The 22055-nt window shown below is 38.6% G+C and overlaps 2 protein-coding genes across 2 annotated transcripts; both read left to right on the forward strand.

Annotated features, from left to right (window-relative positions):
- Positions 1-8093: 8093 nt before the first annotated feature.
- Positions 8094-8630, forward strand: LOC127102387 (uncharacterized). Its single transcript, XM_051039759.1, has one exon. It carries the CDS (start codon positions 8094-8096, stop codon positions 8628-8630), a length of 537 nt encoding a protein of 178 aa, XP_050895716.1.
- Positions 8631-10167: 1537 nt separating this feature from the next.
- LOC127101096 (pentatricopeptide repeat-containing protein At5g44230) lies at positions 10168-13400 on the forward strand. The gene has a single exon (XM_051038424.1). It carries the CDS (start codon positions 10455-10457, stop codon positions 12300-12302), a length of 1848 nt encoding a protein of 615 aa, XP_050894381.1. The 5' UTR covers positions 10168-10454; the 3' UTR covers positions 12303-13400.
- The last annotated feature ends 8655 nt before the right edge of the window (positions 13401-22055 follow it).

Genomic DNA, 22055 nt, shown 5'->3' on the forward strand with positions numbered 1-22055 from the left:
CCAGGTCGACGTTGTTTCGGTGATCAGGCCGACTTTCTCCGTTCCAGACGGGTTTCTTCAAAGTTTGTTTCTTCGCCGATGCTGACAGGCGTTGTTAATTATTATCCCACCAGAGTGCAAATTGTTCGTCTGTTCTTGGTATTCAATCACTCTTCATCCTGATCATCCGAAAGCCGAGGCTATTTCGTGTCGACAGGTTCACAGTGGATTGAATAGGGGCAGCTGTAACACCTCAAAATTTGCCCTCCTCTCTTGGGACTAGCATTTAACATATTACATATCATTTTAGGTCATTAGGCATTGCATATTGCATATCATGTGGTTACATTGTGCAAGTCATTCTCCCAAGTCTTGTCCAGCAGATGAGAAAGTCAAAGTGCAAGCCTAGGGTTTATTGACTGATCATTGGCCATCTGAGGATTGGGCTGTGAATTAGGGTTTTGTGATTCTCAAAGGATATTGGTCTTCATCTTGATTGAAATGATACATCATCATCATCATGGTTTGGTATCATTAGGACATTGAAGCATAGTCCTTGAGATTAGGGTTTTGACCACTGGTCAACCCTAATCAGTTGCATTGGGCCAATCAGGGCATAATCAGGAGATGAGGTTTATGATGGCTATGGGGTTCATTCCATGGTTTTATTGAGATTATTGAGGCTAGGGTTCTATCCTTGAGCCATTTCATCAAGAGTTTGAGGCTCAACTTGATCAGTGCATTGCCAAATTCATCTGTCAGATGAAAAGTCAACTGTGGTCAACTGTACATGATCTGATGGATGTGGAGGTGGAAATGAGTTGGATACACTTCATTCATGTTGGAACAAGTGTTATATGACATCTCAAAGCTTAAAACTGAAGAAAATCAAGTCAGGACAAAAACTGCCAAAAATAGCAAGTGACTTGTAATTGAAGTTTCCAAAAATGGAAAGTTTTGGACTTCAAAGCCACGTGTCCAAGGAAGCTTCAAATGAAAATTTGTCCAACATGAAAGTTGTAGATCTTGCTCTCACCTTTCCAAAAAGTCCAAGAACATGAATTTCTCATTTGTGGTTGGCAAGTTATGGATTGATCTAAGCACAAAAAAGTTGAATTTCGAAGGGGCATAACTCTTGATTCACAAGGCCAATTCATGTGGTTCTTTTTTTGAGCAAACTCCATTTGACATGTACTATCATAATCCATCATCACATTTCATGAAAACTCATCACATAAAAAGTCCATTTTTCAAGTGATTTAATTTTAAAAAGTGGAGGGAAAAAGTGATTTTGAGAAATATTCATGGTTTACACATAATTTCACTTGCATTGGCTTACAAACATCATTTGAAACTTGCTTCAAAACATATTTTTTGAGTAAATTTGAAGGAAAATTCATGCACTATTCACCATGCATTTTCATGCATAGGGTGAAAACTCAATTTGCCAAAACACTCCCTAATTCATTCATTTCATTAACATTTGGCTTAAGTGTGATTAGAGAGTGATTAGTAGAGCATATATATACTCTAATCATAACAGAATTTGGGAGGTTAATCATTTTTTCACCATTTTTGGATCTTGAAACTTTTTCCCTCCAAATTTTCTCTCAATCAAAACTTGAAAATTCTCCACATAGCATAGCATTTTTCTTCCATATTCTGGTTTATTGAGTGTAGTGGATGCAGAATCAAGCATTGGATCATCAAATTCGAGCAAAATTTGTGTACATTTCAAGCAAACTCATGAAGATGGAAGTGGAAAATTAATCAAGATCTAGTTCGTTTCAAGCTTCAATTCACACATAAAGCTTCAAGTTATCATCTCAGGAGCTGATTTGGATCGTTTAAAGCCTTGGATCGTGCACATTTAGGGACTGCTCTTCAAGAGGTTCAGTTTTCGAATCTCTCAATTCTTAATTCCATTAACATGTTTAGATAGAGTTTTTCATGCTGATTAATCTGATATAAAATTCGTGTGAAATGGATAAAAAATGAATGAGTTATGCTTGCTTAAAGTTTGACATGTCAAAATGTTTTTGCTCGGATCTCTTAATCCATGGATTGTTAGGTTTAGATATTGATTGATCTGTAATCTACATTGAAAGAGCTTTCTGTTGATGTATGCATCTCAAAATTCTGGAAAATTTTCTGAACACAGCTCCGCCGTCTTCGCGAAGAAGATGGTGGAAACCACCGCTGGCCATACGCGTATCACTATGCGCCATACGCGTATCACTGTGCGTCATACGCGTATCACTATGCGCCATACGCGTATCACTGAGCCACCACTGGCCATACGCGTATCACTGTGCGCCATACGCGTATCACCTGCAGCATGTTTTCAAACTTAAAATCCATTTTATTTTTCCCTACAATTTCCATATGCATTGTTTTCCAAACTTCAAAAATTCATAAGTTCTTCATTTTTTGTCCAAATTTGATGAGACTTTTTGCATTATTCTCCTTGTGATGTGTAGTTTTTTATGGTGATTTTTAATATTTTTTTTTCACGTGTAGAAAAATAAATTGCCTAGGGTTTTCTCATGTATGTCCATTTTTGATACATTTTGGTAATTGATCCATGAAATGCTCATATCATAAAATAAATTTGTGCCAATTTTTTGTGATGATTCCTGACTGGTTGATGGTCATTTATATGTAAATTTTGTGGATTTTTGATACCTGGCCTTTGAGTTATGATTTTTGGAACATAGGTGTGACAATTTGTGTCACACCTCTTGATGTCAACTTGTGGAATTTAATTGATTGGCCTATACATGTTAGAATTGAATGAAATTTTGCATGGTGTTTGGTTGACATGTTAGGATGCTTGTTGAATTTTTGTGGAATTTTATGTTGTATTTTCTAATTGATCATGATTTTTCATTTCTGGTGATTGAATGTGCAAGTTCATATGACCTAGGTTGGTAGAATGATTGGGAAATGCTCATGTTGTACTGTATGGTCATGAAATTTGGTATGAATGTTGTAGACACATAATGTGACCTCCCTGTTTTGGTCTCATCCATTTCTTTTTTGTTTTCAATGAGATATGAATTTTTGAAGTGGATGTATGCATTGATGTTGTGAATTGAAGCATGTAATTGTGTCTGTTTTTGTTGATTTTCATTGACATGGTTCCATTTGCCCAATTAAGCTCAAATTTGACATGGTAGACCTTGATTGACCCCTGTTTAGGTGTATTTAATTTGAGAATTTTTGGATGTGTTTTGGCATGGATTTGAATGCAATACTTCTGTTTGTGTGTTTGATGCTTCATTTGACCTCATATGGATTGTTTTGTGCATGAATTGAACTTGATGGATGATATAAACATGAGACCAATGATGTTTGCTTGTGTTTGATGATAATTTGATGTTGGATGGTGGATACCTTGCTGTTTTAAGTTTTTTCTTGCTTTTGGACCCTAGGCTTGGCCTAGTGGTCTAGTTGCTAATATTTGCTTGATTTTTCAGGATCAAAAAAGCAATGTACATGGAGAATGATCCAAGTTGATTTTAATTGATGTTGTGGATATTTGTACACTAACATAACATTGTTTTGTAGGTGTTGGAGTTTGGGTTTAAGCCTTGAGCTTGCCTTGTGTTGTGTATAGTTTGACTGTTTGATTGTTTGCTGTACAATTTGTCTGATTGAATACTAACTGAGTTTGATTGTTTCCAGGTACTTTAGTTGCTTAGTTCCTTGTGAACTTTTGCTTTGCTTTGCTTAAGCAACTTGCATTTGAGGTATAACCTTCTTACTTCATGTAGTCTGGAGACCCGGCTGTTACCGGGCCGGGCAAATTGTCTGAAGTCCTCCTTAAGAGGCAATGATTGTGTATGTTTATTTTTAAGCCCAAGCAGGAAAAGTCCTTCAAAGAAGGCAATTGGTGGAAGTTAGGGACAAGCAGCCTGTCCCCCACTATTCAGTGAGTCTTCTCCTTGCTCCCATTACATGGTTGTAGCATTGAGATCAGAAGCCCAAGATCTGTTGTGTCAGAGTCATCGAGTATAGAAGGGTTCCCCTATTCTGGACCCATGCTCATTTGTCAGCTCTCCCTGGTTAGGGATAAGAGCTGTGAGGTCTGATCCTCACTTCACCCTTTCATCTGCTTCACCTTAGCCTCGTAATGGCAAGGTTAAGAGTAAATCCAGCCTGTACAGACGATTGCTTAGGCAGTCAAACCTGATTGATTGAGCCCCCTTGTTTGGCTATAGTGCGTGTTATGTGGATATCTGATTGACATGCTTGTTTGAGATACCTGTTCTCATTTGATGATATATGATTGTGTGCTTGTGTGCTAGCTTCTTTCCTGGTTAGGTTAGTTTGCTTATGCAAGTAGGATAGAAAACCGAACTTAGGGTTAACGATGCATGACAACATTAGGCTCGAGTCTCAGCTCCCTAGTTGTGTATCTTTCCCCGGTTTCTGGTTAGCAATTTAGTCCCTTTCAGGGGAACTACATCGCCCTGATCCTCGTGCCAGACGAGGTATGTAGGCAGGTGGTCGTGCGAGACCACTCCGGGCGCCTTTTTTTCTTTTTTGCGTGTGTTTGTATGTTTGTTTGTTGTATGCTATTGATTGTTTGGGTTCGGATGCTGACGTAAGTCCAGGATTGGCTGTCGGGCTCCATGTTTGCCCCTTTTGAGTGCGTTTTGGTTCGGATGCCGACGTAATTCCATCCAGTGGTTGTCGGGCTCCATGTTTGCCACCCTTGCTTGTTTGTATGTTGTGTTGTTTGGCGTGCGTAAGCCGAACTACAGTGGCTCTGATTCTTGTTCCAGACAAGATATGTAGGCATAAGGTGCGATACCTTATCGAGCTCGTTCCTCTTAACCCCACCTGCGTTCCCTGTGTGTGTGTGTGATGTTTAGCAACCTTTTCTTTATTCTAAGACGTGGATCCCGTCGAGTACGACGGACGTGAGGGGTGCTAATACCTTCCCCTCGCGTAACCGACTCCCGAACCTTTTCTCTCTGGTCGCGAGACCGTGTCTTTCCAGGTTTCTCTGAGCGTTTCCTTTCCCTATCTTGGGATAAATAACGTTTAGTGGCGGCTCTGTGTGTTTTTTATTTTTAGGCTCGCCGGTTGATTTTTCGCAGGATGCGACAATAGGGAGCCTAAAGAAGTTGAACGTGAGAAAAGTCAGGAAGTTGTTAGTGCTGATGTCATAAATATTGCGGGAATGAGTAGAATGCCATGTAGTGTTTGAATAAATACTCCCAATCTCAATGTGACCTCTCAAGCACCGAAAAAGGAAATTACAACTGCAGTTCCTGCTAAGGAGTCCGAAGTGGTACAGTCTGGTGAAGTTGTTGAAATTTTAAAAATGATAAAGAAGAGGGACTATAAAATAGTCAATCAACTATATCAAACGCTGTAAACGATATTTATCTTGTCCTTGTTGTTGAACTCTCAAGCTCATATGTAGGCTCTACTAAAAGTTCTTACTCAAACTCTTGTTACTCAATATATAACGGTTGTCCAGTTCGATGGGATGGTCTCCAATATCACAACTTGCAATACTTTAAGCTTCAACAATAAAGAGTTGCCTAAGGATGGACAAAATCACAATCGTTCCTTACATGTGTCCATAAAATGCAAAGAATATGCTTTAGCTAGAGTATTGGTTGACATTGGATCTTCACTTAATGTCATGCCAAAATGGGCACTTGCTAAATTGTCTTATCAAGGAGCAAAAATGAAAACCAGTGCATTAATTGGGGAGGTGGAGCTATCGATCCAAATTGACCCACATGTATTCCAAATCACTTTTCAAGACATGGATATTAATCCTCCTTGTAGTTGTCTTTTGGGAAGCCCATGGATACATGCTGCTGGGGCAGTGACTTCTACTTTGCACAAGAAAATGAAGTTTATCATCAATAATAAGCTCATCATCATCTCAGACAAATAATATTTCATCGTTAGTCAACTCTCCTCCTTCAGATACATTGAGGCTGATGAGGATGCCATGTAAACTTCTTTCCAGGCGCTCGAGATAGCCAATGCCACGTTTTTAGAAATGAAGGACCCTGTTGAGAAGGCCAATTTGTCATTTGCATCTTTGAAGAATGCGAAATCGGCAATTGAAATTGGAGGCCCTGCAGGTTGGGGGTAAGTAATTGATATCAGTGAGAAAAAGGATTACTTTGGTTTGGGTGCAAGACCTATCCTAAGAAAGGAGCCTCGGTCCCTGCAAAGGACCGCATACAAAGATTTCAGGAAGTGTTCCTCAGCATATGCTATGTCCACGGAGATCGAGTCAGTGCCATTGAAGATGACACCCCAGATGAAGAAATTCCAAATATGATATACCGGTATGAAGCAGCCTTGACAAATTGGGAGACAGTTGAGATCCCTGAAGTCTTTCCCATGTCTAAGTAATTATGTTTTCCTTTGTTTTCAAATCCTTAGCTCTGCCCAATGCTAATGGATCATGTGTAGGGCCACTTTAATTTTCAAATATCATTATAATAAATAAAAGGCATTTTGTTCAAACTCTTATTGCTCATTTATTATTTTACTTTTCAAAAAATGACAACCTTTTCAAACACTACAAAAATATTATTTATTTCTTTTGCATTTTAATTTCCATTTTTTTCTAAAAGTAATCATTCAAAAACATGCTGAATAATTAATAAACCTATTGAATTTGATGACCCTACTACTTCCTATAACTTTGAACTCCCTATCTACCAAGCGAAAGAAGAGAGTGAGGAAGATTGTGACATCTCCGAAGAGATGGCAAGGCTGCTCGAGCACGAGTCTAAAGCCCTTCAGCCACATCAAGAGCCGGTGGAGAGATCAACCTTGGTAAAAAAGAAGAGAAGAAAGAGTTCAAGGCCAGGACCACACTTGGGGCAAGCATCAAGGAAAGATTGATCAAGCTTCTACAAGAGTATATGGATGTATTTGCATGGTTGTACCAGGATATGCCAGGTCTAAACATTGATAATGTTGTACATAAGCTGCCACTTCATCTAGAATGTCCGTCGGTAAAATAGAAGCTCCGAAGAATAAGGCCTGACATTGCTTTGAAGATTTGTGAAGAGGTCAAACATCAATTCGATGCTGGTTTCCTAGTAGTTATGGAGTATCTTCAATGGGTTGCTAACATCGTGCCCGTGCCCAAGAAGGATGGCAAGGTCAGAATATGTGTCGATTTATAGGGATTTAAACAAATCTAGTCCAAAAGATGACTTCACTCTGCCACATATCGACACTCTAGTAGATAACACTATTAAATTCGTTGTCTTCTCCTTCATGGATGGATTCTTAGGTTATAATCAAATCAATGTGGCTCCAGAAGATATGGAAAAGACCATGTTCATTACCCCCTTGGGAAACATTTTGCTATAAGGTTATGCCTTTCAGTCTCAAGAACTCAGGGGAAATATACCAAAGAGCGATGGTCACCCTCTTCCATGATATGACGCACAAGGAAATTATGGTTTTTGTCGATGATATGATCGCTAAATATCAAAGTGAAGAGGATCATATGAACCACTTGCAGAAGTTGTTTGAGCGCCTCAGAAAATTCCAATTACGATTGAACCTTGCTAAATGCACTTTTGGTGTTTGATCAAAAAAGTTGCTTGGCTTCATCCAGTCAACAAGGAATTGAGGTAGATCCCAACAAGGCCATAACAATACAAGACATGCATGCTCCACATACCGAAAGAGAAGTCAAAGGTTTCCTTGGACGATTGAACTACATCTCCAGGTTTATCTCTCACATGACTACCACGTGTGAGCCCATTTTCAAGTTGCTTCGAAAAGATCAAGAAATTGAATGGAACTTTGAATGCCAAAAAGCTTTTGAGAAAACTAGGGATTATTTGCAAGAGTCTCATATTCTGATTCCACCTCTTCAGGGTAAGCCACTATTTATGTATCTAATTGTGCTTGAAGAGTCAATGGGACGTGTGATGAGGCAACATGATGAAACCGGCTGGAAAGAACATGTCATTTACTATCTGAGCAAGAAGTTTACCGATTGTGAAATATGATATTCACTCTTAGAGAAAAGTTGTTGCGCTTTAGCATGGGCCGCTCGTCGTCTAAGGCAGTATATGATCTGTCATACTACTTTGTTGATCTAAAAAATGGATCCAATAAATTACATCTTCGAAAATCCTGCCTTAATCGAAAGACTCGCCCGTTGGCATATGTTACTGTCTGAGAATGACATACAATACATATCCCATAAAGTTATAAAAGGAAGTGTGTTGTCTAACTACCTTGCACACCAACCAGTCGAAGAATACCAGCCACTGGAATTTGACTTCCCTGATGAAGATATCATGGCAATAAAGGATTATGAAATCCCAGGACCTAAGGAAGGACCCAAATCAGGATCTCGATGGAAGCTCATGTTCGATGGTTCCTCCAATTACATGGGGCATGGAGTGGGAGTTGTTTTGATGAATCCAAATGGTGGATATACTCCGGTCACAGCAATGCTGTGCTTTGATTGCATAAATAATATAGCAGAATATGAGGCATGCATCCTGGTTATTAAAGTCGCAGTTGACCTCCGAATCAAAATCCTTGAGGTATATGGTGACTCAACTTTGGTAATATATCAAATCAAAGGAGAACGGGAAACCCGCAATGCCAAGCTAATCCCGTATCGCGCTTAAGTCATGAAGTTTATAAAGTACTTTGATGTTATCTGTAAAATCAGGAGTATCCAGCAAATGCTACAACCCTGGATAAGAAAACTTTGAGAAAGTTAGCATCCAAATTCTTCTTGAACAATGATGTATTATACAAGAGAAACCACGACATGCTTCTGCTCAGATGCATGGATAGACACGAAGCAGATCTGTTGATCAAAGAGATTCATGAGGAATCCTTTGGAACCCATGCTAATGGGTATGCTATGGCGAAGAAGATCTTAAGGGTTGGCTATTACTGGTTAATCATGTAGTCTAATTGCTTAAGCTATTCCAGAAAGTGTCATAAATGTCAAATTTATGCTGACAAAGTGCATGTGCCGTCAACACTGTTGAATGTTTTGACATCACCTTGGTCATTCTCAATTTGCGGCATTGACATGATTGGCGCCATCGAGCCTAAAGCTTCCAATGGTCACCGCTTCATCCTAGTCACCATCGATCACTTCACCAAATGGGTAGAAGATGTCACATACGACAACGTGACGAGACAAGTGGTCGCCCATTTTCTCAAGAAGGAGATTATCTGGCGCTATGGAATTCCAAGCCGAATTATCACATATAATGGGACAAACCTGAACAACAAACAATGAAAGAGTTATGCGAGAGCTTCAAGATTGAGCACCATAACTCTTCCCCATATCGTCCAAAGATGAATGACACTAATAAAAACATCAAGCAGATCCTGCAGAAGATGGTGAAAACCTGTAAGGATTGGCACGAAATGCTATCTTTCACACTACATGGATATCAGACCTCAGTCCGCACTTCAACAGGGCAACCTCATTCTTCTTGGTATATGGGATGAAAGTCGTTCTCCCAATCGAAGTAGAGATACATTCCATGAGAATCTTGATGGAGACCAAACTAGAAGAAGCTGAATGGATCCAAAACATATTTGTCTAACTGTACCTCATCGATGAGAAGCGTATGTCCTCCTCGTGCCATGGAAAACTGTACCAGAAACGACTCAAGAGGGCGTTTGACAAAAAAACTCGTCTTTGGGAATTCAGAGAAGGAGATCTCGTGCTCAAGGAGATCCTGCCTGTACACAAGGATTCATGTAGAAAGTGGACTCCTAATTACGAATGCCCATATGTTGTAAATAAATCCTTCTCTAGAGGTGCCCTAGTTCTTACAACTATGGATGATGAAGAACTCTCACACCCTGTAAACTTTGATGCAGTCAAAAAATATTATGCCTAACAAAAACCCGTTAAGTCAAAAATTTGAAAAAGTGACTTAGACAAAAATGGGTATCCCGCAAAATTAAAGTATTTTTTTATGGATGAGAGAGAGAATCAAGTTTATTATGAGAGAGAGACAATTTATACAAAATGAAGACTTATTCAATACGTTAATGATTAAAGATGTTACATAGACTTGTTTTTTTGTTTTTACTAATAATATCCGACATCCTGAATCAACTAATCTAGTTAAGAAATCAATTTTGATATCAAATATTTACAATCTCTCTTGAATCTTGATCGCAGTTGCAAGAAATTAACACGTGATATTTTCAACCAAATTCAATCCCAATAAACGAGTTACATAGATTTATTTAATGACTGAATCTACTCTAAGAGCCACTCTAAATATAAAAATTGTTTTTTTTTTCATTTGTGTGGGTATGCCCAAGACATTTGTGTTTGTGCCCAACTAAGGATTGCTCATACCAGAGACAGAGACCACCATTGGTTGATTAACGAACAAACCCATCATGGAGCAACCTTATCAAGTGAATGCGTAACTGTAACTGCAAAAACTTCAGCACTTTATTATAAGGAAATGGTTGGTCGAATCCGTGTTTTGGAGTGGGAAGCAGTGCGAGTTATCGAATCTTGTTGCACCACACTCAACCATGCAAAACAAGTTCACGCTCACATCTACCGCAACAATCTCCACCAATGTTCCTACGTCATCACCAATCTCCTTCGTTTCCTCACCAATCTCCCTCACATTCCCGTTTACTCCTACCCTCACCTTCTCTTCTCACAGGTCCATTCTCCTAACCCTTTCCTCTATTCCGCTCTCATTCGTGCTTACGCTCGTAATGGACCCTTATTCCAATCCATTCGTTTATACTCTTCCATGTTGAACCGTAACATTTCACCAGTTTCGTTCACTTTCTCCGCTCTTTTTTCATCCTTAAAAAACCCCATTTTAGGATCACAGCTTCATGTTCACGCACTGTTGTTTGGGTTTGTCTCTGATTTATATGTTAGCAACACCATTATTGATATGTATGTGAAATGTGGGCTTTTGAGCTCCGCGCGGAAGGTGTTCGATGAAATGCCACACCGGGATGCGGTTTCTTGGACTGAGTTGATTGTCGCTTATGCAAAGAGTGGGGACATGGATTCCGCGCGGGAGTTGTTTGATGGGTTGCCTGGTAAGGATAAGGTTGCTTGGACTTCTATGGTTACTGGGTATGCTCAGAATGCCATGCCGAAGAAAGCGTTGGAATTTTTTCGACGGTTGCGAGAGGCTGGCGTAGAGACGGATGAGATTACATTGGTTGGTGTTATTTCTGCTTGTGCCCAATTGGGTGCTTCTGGGTATGCTAATTGGATAAGGGGCATTGCTGAGAGTTCTAGGTTTGGGTCTGCAAATAATGTTCTTGTGGGGTCTGCATTGATAGACATGTACTCTAAATGTGGTAATGTGGAGGAAGCTTATAATGTGTTTAAAGGAATGAAGGAAAGGAATGTTTTTTCTTACAGTTCTATGATTGCTGGGTTTGCAGCGCATGGTTGTGCTCGTGCCGCGATCAAATTGTTTTATGAGATGTTGGAGACTGGGATAAAACCAAATCATGTTACTTTTGTAGGTGTGTTTACGGCCTGTAGTCATGCCGGCATGGTAGAACAGGGTCAGCATCTCTTTGGTGCCATGGAAGAATGTTACGGTGTTGCTCCAACTGCAGATCATTATGCTTGCATGGCTGATCTTCTTGGCCGGGCAGGACAATTGGATAAAGCGCTCCGGCTTGTTCAGACAATGCCTATGGAGCCCAACGGAGGTGTGTGGGGAGCACTTCTTGGAGCATCACACATCCATAGAAATCCTGATGTTGCTGAAATTGCTTCTCACCATTTGTTTGAGCTTGAACCTGATAACCTGGGGAATTATTTATTGTTGTCCAACACGTATGCCTTGGCTGGAAGATGGGATGATGTATCCAGGGTCAGGAAATTGATGAGAGAAAAGCAATTGAGAAAAAATCCGGGGTGTAGCTGGGTCGAAGCGAAGAATGGTATTGTACACGAGTTCTTTGCTGGGGATGTGAAACATCCAGAGATTAATGAGATAAAGAAGGCATTATATGATCTTTTGCAGCGACTGAAGGCTAATGGATATCAACCAAAACTAAATTCTGTGCCGTATGATATTGATAATGAAGGAAAAAGGCTTTTACTTATGTCACATAGTGAAAAACTTGCTTTGGCTTATGGACTGTTAAGTACAGATGCAGGTTCCACTATAAAGATTATGAAGAACCTTAGGATATGCGAGGACTGTCATATTGTAATGTGTGCCACATCCAAAGTTACAGGAAGAAAAATTATTGTGAGGGATAACATGAGATTCCACCACTTCCTTAATGGGACTTGCTCTTGTAATAATTTTTGGTGACCAAGATTAGGTCCACATGGAGGTGATAAACATATATATTGGCGTTGGAGGAATAACTTTGAAGGAGTGACCATTTTTTGTTATTGCCAAATGTAAAGAATTGCCTTGTGGCTGCCTACATAATAGCAATTGGATGATACATGAATTTTAAATCAATTGCACTCCTATTCACTCTAAGGGGCTGTTTAATTTATCACATAATGAAGTTAAATTAAAGATGAAGAAGGCAAGGTGGATCAATTCTTGTGTGACCATTGGTAGGTATAACCAATCCTAAGCTCAGGATGACTTGTGAGCATAATATAAGAGCCAGTTTTGAAGTTCTCTGGTATATCTACAGACCCTAATATACAAGGTTTTTTTTGGCAAGGGCAACTGCTATACAAAATTTTCGTCCATAGCAAAGCAAATGTCATACCAATTTATGATCAGTGTAATTATGTAGTAGTAAAATCAAGTGACGATACAGGGAGATGAGAAACAACAAACGCTGTAATGGGTAATAAAATGAACCTTATTATATTGACTCTGGTGGAATAGTGAAACTTCAAATAGGCAGTGAGGAATAAGGCAGAAAGCAACACGGAATGGAGGAGGTAAGGAAGAAACCTGCTAAAGGAAGCCCTTATCTTTATGGGTCTTCAATTGGTTATAGCAGGTGCATGTTTTAGTCAAGTTGTTAGAATACATACAGTCTTTCATTCGCATACATCTAGTTCATCAATATCACATGACATGCACTTGTATATTTGTTATTCACAATATTGAGTTAGAGCAAGGATTAAGTAGAAATTTTGGACGGGTTTGGAGATCGTATATGGAACTATATTCCAGTTTTATGCCATATCGCCTTCCATCCCGAAGCTTGCATCCAGGAAAGTCCTCACTGAACCTCATGATATTTCTTTAGTTCATTGTTGAAATTGGGGTTGGTGTTTTGTATGACAGTGGTTCCTTACAAGAAGGAGATTTTGGTCCAAAATGAATAACCTCATATATTGAGTATCTGACAATAAATTGTTTGATCCATTTTCTTAGTCCACTCTAAATTCTTCTCAGCTCAAAACTATCAATATAATGCATATATACTCGCCTCTTTTTTCCCTAGTTTATTTATTTTCCCTGATCAGGTTCCTGACTTAATAAAGCATCATGAATAGTCTTAAACTGATACTGAAAGCAATATATTTTGAACATCCTTTTCATTTTACAGCTTCTTATGCAATAAGATTTGAAAGCCAAATTACTTTGTTGTTGGTGGTATTGGTATGCCCCTTCGAAGAATTAAATCATGTTTTATTGATCTTTTCTGCAGTTCTATATGCCCCCTCACCCTTTCCAAAAGGAACTACATCCTTTCCTCTTTATCAAAAGGAATATTGGCAATTGGCCTATAAAATCTTGGGGAGATTTTTATTCAAAGACTGATAAAGTTCATTTATTTTATTTCATGGCGATGACTAAAGTTGGAGTATAGTTATTGAAACCAAAAGAAGTTAGAAACAAAATTTATGGTTTGAAAACTATCTAATGTAAAACAAATGCACACTAAATGAGTTAATCATTAATGAAAAAAATCAACTACTAACAACTTCTTTACATAAATATAAAGGAAATTGTTTAAGGCACCTATTAATGGCTACCACACCCTCGTGAAAAATTCAAAATATTTATTGATTTTTGAGATGCAACTTCGTATACACACCAATACATAACTCATATTAATTTTGAGTCACTCCCCAAATATTTGTACGAATTGAATTTGAAAATATATCTTCGTAAACCTTACGGAGATGTATTTCCGGATCATATTAAACAATAATCAATCTCAGAAATAAAAATATACACAACGAAAATAAAATTATCATTGATAACATAAAAGATGAAACATCACATATGTAATCGTTAACATAAATCGAACATTACATTTCAACATCCAAGTGGACGTTCCAACATCTTCATAATATCTTCGATCAATCTCGTAATCGTCGCATCCAGCTTGATCGAAACTTTTGTTTCATAACGTAAAAATGTATTCCACTTAACCCTTAAATCTGCATCCGTTTCAACTCAAAGTTGTTGAACTCAATCTTCCATTCATTGTCAATTGAGGGTGAACGATATTCGATCTTCACAATTTTTCAATTGTCGGAGTATGTTAAGAGATTTTGCGGTATGAATTTCAGATCTACAAGAGGAGTGCACTCATTGAACTTAAATTCAATTGAGGGCTTCGCCCAGTTAAAGTAGACATATGCGACATGCTAAAGTAGACATATGCGACATGCCAATTGATATCATTCTGGTGTAATGTATTTGGTAAGAAATATAAGATGAGTGTCCCATACTTAAAATAGTTCTAGACCAATATGAACCTTAGAAATTCTATCTTGTACCAAAGGACGTTCCGGAGATGCATTCTCGGTACCATCCTATTATGTTATTTCTAAGATGTATTTCCAGAAAAGTCACTAGGTTGTTAGATTAGAAATAAAAGCAAAATTATATCAGAGGTCCTTTAATTTATTTTCTTGTAATAGGTTGGTTATTTAAATTTTTTGTTGTTGTAACAACTTGGTCATTTACGGTGATTTCTACATCATTTTCTCACGTTTTGAATATTTAAAAATGTGTGATTGTTGTACTTCCGATTGTACTTCATTATTTACCATTCAAAATAACTACATCCATAATTATCACTTTCACTCCGTTAAAAAATAGTAACGGTGCACACTTTTGACAACTTAAAGGACCAAGTTGTTATAAAAAAAATAAAAGGACCAACCTGTTACACAAAAATAACTTAAAGGACCTATCATGTAATTTTGACTAAAAATAAATTGATCAGTACGGGGATTCATCTCCAAAACATATTTTGGAAAATATATGGGGTGAGACTCAATTAAGTCATGTTTTAATGAGGATCAGGGTACGCCCGAAGATTCATCTCCAGAATTAGAGGAGCATTTTTGGATTTGCAAATGGTATTTTTCCACCACTTAGGTGGAATTAGCAATTCTTTAAATAAATGCTAAGCAAATCATGGACCAACAATTTAAATTCATTTAACTTAACTAACACTTACAAGTTAAGTTATTTCACAGCACATGAAGATGAATATTTTTACTCCAAGAGTAAGCTTAAATACTTGCTCCAAATCTTAACTCTCGATTTTCATAAATTTAAGGACTTTAATTGATTATTCATATTGAAAAATATTTACAAAAATAATTAGATTAAATGATCATTAATAAAAATAAAGGATATATATATATATATATATATATATATATATATATATATATATATATATATATATATATATATATATATATATATATATATATATATATATATATATATATATATATATATATATATATATATATATATATATATATATATATATATATATATATATATATATATATATGAAGATTTTTTTAAGATTAGATAAGTCTTACCGTGTGAATTCGTGATTACAAATCTTACAATTTTTTTGATAGATAATAAAAATATGATTCATCTCATCATTTTAATTTTTTTCATTAAAAAATAAAAATTCTATTATTCAATTTGATTCTACCATCAATACGTGGATATTTATTGTGAATATGAAATACAATTTTTGGTAATGGTAAAAAAAGACTCAACTCTTACTACAAACCAATTTCTTAAGTTATATTTAAATAACTTCATTTCTTATAAGCTAAGTCTCAAATGAAACATAATATGAAATAGAAGATAATCTACTATCTTTCTCTGTCGTTTTTCTTATATATATATATATATATATATATATATATATATATATATATATATATATATATATATCAAATGACATCAATGTATCAAACTTAGTAATATGACATCTCCGATAACTCTTTATTGCATATTCGTATAAACAGATCATCGTTGGATTGAAAGATATTATCATATAGAATCTATCTATAAAATTTAATATCAATCGAAAATATTTTGGCATGTCAACGAGATACATAAAAAGTAACGTCTTATAAAACTTCATGAAAACCGTTAATTTTTATAATTCTCTTTAACATATCAAATGATTTTTGATTGATGCACACACACACACACACACACACACACGCACACGCACACGCACACGCACACGCACACGCACACGCACACGCACACGCACACGCACACGCACACGCACACACACACACACAGGCAAAACGGCAGCGTATTGGCCTGGCGCGCGCTCATTTGAATTTGAACCAAGTTCGATTCCCAGCGTGTCCAATATTTCAAATCATTTCATCATTTTCACATTTCCCTCCTTATTTTCCATGTACATGATCCTTTTGATTTCAAAATCTTATTCCAACTTCAAAAATGCATAATAAATTGAAAAATGACTCAAATCACTCCCAATTTTTTGTAGCATGATCCTCTGTTTGTCTAGTTTTTCATGATGATGAATTTTGAAGTTGTGCATGGCTGGTTTTTGATTTGTGTTAGAATAGGTGAGCATATGTGCATTTGTGACCTTGTTCCACTCTTTCTATCATGAAATGCTTGATTTTAATCCAAATTGTTTGAAATTTTGCATGATGCCTCTTGACATGTTGCTGGACCTTTGAGGATTGATTGTGCATTTTTCTCATTTACCCTTTCTGTTTTACACACATGTTTGCATGGTGTGACAATTTGTGTCACACATTTGGTTGATCAACTTGTGCATTTTAATTTCCATGCCAAATGATCTTTGATGCTTCTGATTTTTTGTATGATGATTGTTTTGGATGTGTTGAATGCTCATGATTTTTTCCAGAATTATTTGAATCATTTCTGTTTTGATTTGGAATTTTCATTCATAATGATCAAATTTATGCCTTGAATTGGTCTTTGACTTCCTTTGCACATGAAATGGACTTGCTTATTGATTTTGATTTGGTCGTTTTTAGGACACGCTCTTGATTGAATAAACATGCTTTGTGTTGAATATCCAGTTCTGTTTTGGCTTTTTGATCCACTTTTGACCCTAGGCTTTGACCTAGTGGTTTGGACTTACCTTTGAGTTGTGAATTTCAGGTTCAAGTATGCATCTCCATGATTGATGTTGCTCCTTCATTTGAGCTTGGTCATTTGTTATTGTTGGCTAACATCTGTTTGTTTTGTAGGCTTTGATGATAGTTCACTTGAGTGTTTGCCTTGTGGCTTACTCATTGTGCATATTGGATTGTCTGTTTGTTGTTGACTGTTGTCTGATGGTTTGAACACTGTACTGATTTGTTTAGTTGTTTACAGGTACCTAAGTTGCTTTAAGTTCATTTGAACTTTGCTTTGCTGTGCTTGTGGTTGGCATACCACTTAGGTATAATCCCCGATCTTCATGTGGTCTAGAAGACCTGTCATGTTACTTTGGCATGCACTTGTCTGAAGCCCTCCTTAAGAGGCAATGTTTGTGTTTGTTTAATTTTGTGCCAAGCAGGTAAAGTCCTCTTAAGAGGCAATTGGCAGATAAAAGGGATGTGCAATCCATCCCCTGCTATTCAGTTGTGTCATTCATCCTGCTCACACCATGTGTTGATGCATCTTGAATAAAAACCCAAGATCTTGTTGTGTCAGTCATGTGGAGAAGAGTTCCTTCATTCTGAACTCCCACACTTTCTAGTGATTAAAGCTCTCCCAGGCCAGGGATAAGAGCTATGAGGCATAACCCTCACTTCCCATTTCATCTGCTTCACCCTAACTCTCAATGTTAGGGTTAAGAGCTCAAAACACCCCTTTCCAGTTGGCATGTTTGTCGAGGTTGATTTGACCCCTTGACTAAAGCCCAGCCTTGTGTGAGCCATTTGTTTGCATATAATGTGTGATACTTGTGTTTGTGTTTGCTCATGTGCTGTTTAGGCTAGCTTGCTCCCTGTGCAAGTTAGGATAGAGACCTCAACATAGGAATCGTATGCATGACAACTTCTAGGCTCGAGTCGTAGTCTCCCTAGTAGATTGTTATTTCCCTTGTCTCTGGTTAGGTTAGAAGTTCTTTCCCTGTTAAGGGGAACTACGTCGCTCTGATCTTCATACCAGATGAGGTACGTAGGCAGGAGATTGAGCTGATCTCTCCGGGCAACCTTTTGCTTTTTCAACCTTTTTGTGTGTGTTGTTTGTCTGGAGTCTGACATAAGTCCAGCGATTGGCAGTTGGTTTCCTGTTTATGGTTTGTGTTCGGAGTCTGATGTAAGTCCAGCGATTGGCATTCGGTTTCCTGTCCGTGTTTCTTTGTTTGGAGTCTGATGTAAGTCCAGCGATTGGCAGTCGGTTTCCTGTGTGTGTTCGTTGGTGCGGAGTCTGATGTAAGTCCAGCGATTGGCCTTCGGCTTCCATGTTTGCTTGTGTGTCTGGAGTTGGATGTAAGACCAGCGATTGGCATTCCGTTTCCAGTTTGTGTGTTCTGTTTGACGTGTGTTAACCGAGCTACGAGTGCTCTGATTCTTTCTCTGGTTAGAGAAGATACGTATGCATAAGATGCGACATCCTAGCGAGCACGTTTCCCTTGTCCCCGAACTACGTCGACCCTGATGTCTGTGTCTGACAGACTACGTAGGCCCAGGATGCGATATCCTGCCGAGTCTGTTTCCTTCGTCTTTCATCTGTGTTTCCTTCCAGTGTGCAGTTTTTGAGCAGTTTCTTTAGCAACCTTTTTTCTATTCTTTCTGAGCGTGGAGCCCGTCGAGTACGACGGATGCGTAGGGGGTGCTAATACCTTCCCTTCGTATAACCGACTCCCGATCCCATCGATCTCTGGTCGCGAGACCATTCCTTTCCAGGTTTACTTCGAGCGTTTCCTTTCCCTCCTTTGGGATAAATAACGCACGGTGGCAGCTCTGTGTCTTTTCCCGCCGGTTTTTCGCATAAAGCGACAACTGGCGACTCTGCTGGGGACACAGAAGTTGACCTCCTGCTGGTCCATCTTCCCTAAGCGAGTCAATCCTAGCGCTCTTTAGGATAGGGTTTGGTTGCTTTTACTGTTTTATTTATTGCATTTTTGATTATGCTGTGAGTGTATATATTTGCATTTATGTTTGCATTTATGTTTGCACGCATCATACTTTCATTGTGCTGGCTGTGTGTCTGTCTCTCTGTGGGGTGGGAGTTACAAGAGGTAAAAGGCCCAATACCCAGGCTATGAGTGAACTCTAGGATACCTAGGAATAGAGTGATTCATGGGAAGCGGGTGGTATAGCGCCACTTAGCGGAACATGATATCACGAGCAGTTCAGATCCTGATGGGGTATTATCGTTGCATACATCTGGTGTGTACATGATGATATTCTGGAAAGGGTTGTTTATCCTACGTTTCTCTTGACCTTACCCTGGCCTAGATGGCACCCGTGAGTGGGGAGGGAATGAATCATTACAGGTACAGTTGGTGACTTGATCTGTTGGTGACCGTATTCTGTTGGTGACTCTTGGTTCCTGTTGGTGACTTGGTTCAGAAGTGTGGGTCTCAGATGACTTTGGGTTCCAGATAACTTTGATTGGTTCCGAATTCATGCCGAAGCTCTGAACTTGTGCCTTGAGAGACACAGCCAACCAGTCGTCATTTCATCATTTGCATCATAGCATGTTTATTTTCAAAAAAAATAATGCAATAAAAAAAAAGAAGAAAAAAAAGCTAATCTCCTCATGCATATCATTTCTCAGGTTCGTTCAGGAGTCTATTCACTGTGAGAGATGGCAGCCGTTCCAGAGTTGAAGAGGAAGACTTGCACCTACAGTTTTGACCGTGAGTCGTTGACATCTTTGATAGAGTTGAGCAATCTTGCGACCGGCTGTAATCAGAAAGTGTTTGATGATCAGTATGGAGATATTCTATGGTGGTTGACCCAGCACTATTGCAGACTCTCCTACAATTTTATGATCCAGAGCTCCGCTGCTTTACCTTTCAGGATTATCAGTTAGCTCCCACCCTTGAAGAGTATTCTATCCTGATGAATGTCCCGATCAGATATCAGGTGCCCTTCCTGGATGTGCCAAAGGAGGTTGATTTCAGGGTTGTTGCTAAGACTCTTTATTTGAGTATCAAAGAAGTGAGTGATAATTGGAAGTCAAGTGGTGATGTTGTGGGTTTGCCTTTGAAGTTCTTGGTGAGAATGGCTAAGGTGGAAACAAAGAAAGGAAATTGGGAAGCTTTCAATGCTCAGTTGGCTATCATGATCTATGGAGTTGTGTTGTTTCCGAGTATGCCTAATTTTGTGGATCTTGTTGCTGTCACTATTTTCATTGGAGGAAACCCGGTTCCTACCTTGTTAGCTGACACTTATTATGCTATACACAGTAGGCATGGTAAGGGTGGAGCTATCAGGTGTTGTCTCCCTTTGTTACTCAGATGGTTCTTGTCCTTTCTGCCAATCAGTGGACCTTTTGTGGATACTCAAAACACTCGTAAGTGGACTCAGAGGATCATGTCTCTCACCTCCTATGACATCAGGTGGCAAGCTTACAGGTTGAATGTGCGTAATGTCATCACGAGTTGTGGAGAGTTTCGTAATGTGCCACTCATAGGGACTAAGGGTTGCATCAATTACAACCCGGTTCTTTCTCTTCGTCAGTTGGGATTTGTTATGAATGGAAGACCACTAGATGCTGAGATAGCTGAGAGTGTGTATTTTGAGAGGCGGAGTAACCCTGTTAGATTGGAGCAAGTGGGAAGGGCTTGGAAGAATATTGGTGTCAAGGATGGAGCCGTGTTAGGGAAGAAGTTTGCAGTTGCTATGCCTGCTTACCTTAATTGGGTCAAGGAGAGAGTTGGAACTTTGTTGTTGCCCTATGATAGGATGGAGCCATTGCAAGAACAACCACCTTTAATCCTTTTTGAGAATGTGCCCGCTGAGCACTACCAACAAGCCTTAATGGAGAATCGCCGGTTGGAAGAGAAGGAACAAGATACCCAGATTGAGCTTTACAAAGCCAAAGCTGATAAGTTGAACTTGGCTCATCAACTCAAAGGCATGCAAGGGGAGGATGCTAGCAGATTGAAGAGCAAGAAGAGGTCTTATGAGGAGATAGAAGCATTGCTGAATGAAGAACACCATGAGTGCTTGAGGTTGCAGAAAGCTGAAGCTAATTACCAGAAGAAGATAAGAGACTTGGAAAAGCAGCTTAGGGACAAAGATATTCAATTGAAGAAGGAAGTAGACCTAAGACATGCATCAGAGAGCCAGCTAAGAGAAGAAGTGAGAGGACTCAGGGAGCAACTGAAGGAGAAGCTCACTCCTTTACCTGAGTGTTTAGAATGTGACCTGTTGATAGACCAGTGCCAGTACCTGAAGGCTCTTATTCCTGGAGGACGACTTTCTTAGCTTGTCTTGTTGTTTATTTTGAGAATCACCTCCAGGATTGTTGGATGGGATTCATTGTTGTACTCTGATCAGTTGAACCTTTGTATGAACTATGTTGTGTGATCCTTGTTGCTCATGTCTATAGATGAGATTGTTGACGTTTCACCTTGTGCTCATTATCCTGTGTAGGTTGCTTCGTTGTTGTTCATGTTGCAGGTGGCCATTTCTTGAAAGATGGATAAAGCTCTTGAATGCCTGAGAAATGAACATATCATATGCATCATATGCATCATTAGCATCATACACATATCATTTTGCATTACAGGTGTTCTTGAACGAGACTTCTCACTCTGGTACCTGTTTCAGGCAGGATTGCTGATCAACGTCCACACCGCTACGCTACAAGACTGAATCAATAGAGGAATATGGATCAAGTTCAAGCTGA

Source organism: Lathyrus oleraceus, chromosome 7 (genome assembly GCF_024323335.1).
Source record: "Lathyrus oleraceus cultivar Zhongwan6 chromosome 7, CAAS_Psat_ZW6_1.0, whole genome shotgun sequence".
In the NCBI taxonomy this organism is placed as follows: domain Eukaryota; kingdom Viridiplantae; phylum Streptophyta; class Magnoliopsida; order Fabales; family Fabaceae; genus Lathyrus; species Lathyrus oleraceus.

What these genes read in the sequence shown, in the direction of transcription:
- LOC127102387 (XM_051039759.1), top strand. Translation starts at nt 8,094, where the DNA reads ATGGATCCAATAAATTACATCTTCGAAAATCCTGCCTTAATCGAAAGA.
- LOC127101096 (XM_051038424.1), top strand. Translation starts at nt 10,455, where the DNA reads ATGGTTGGTCGAATCCGTGTTTTGGAGTGGGAAGCAGTGCGAGTTATC.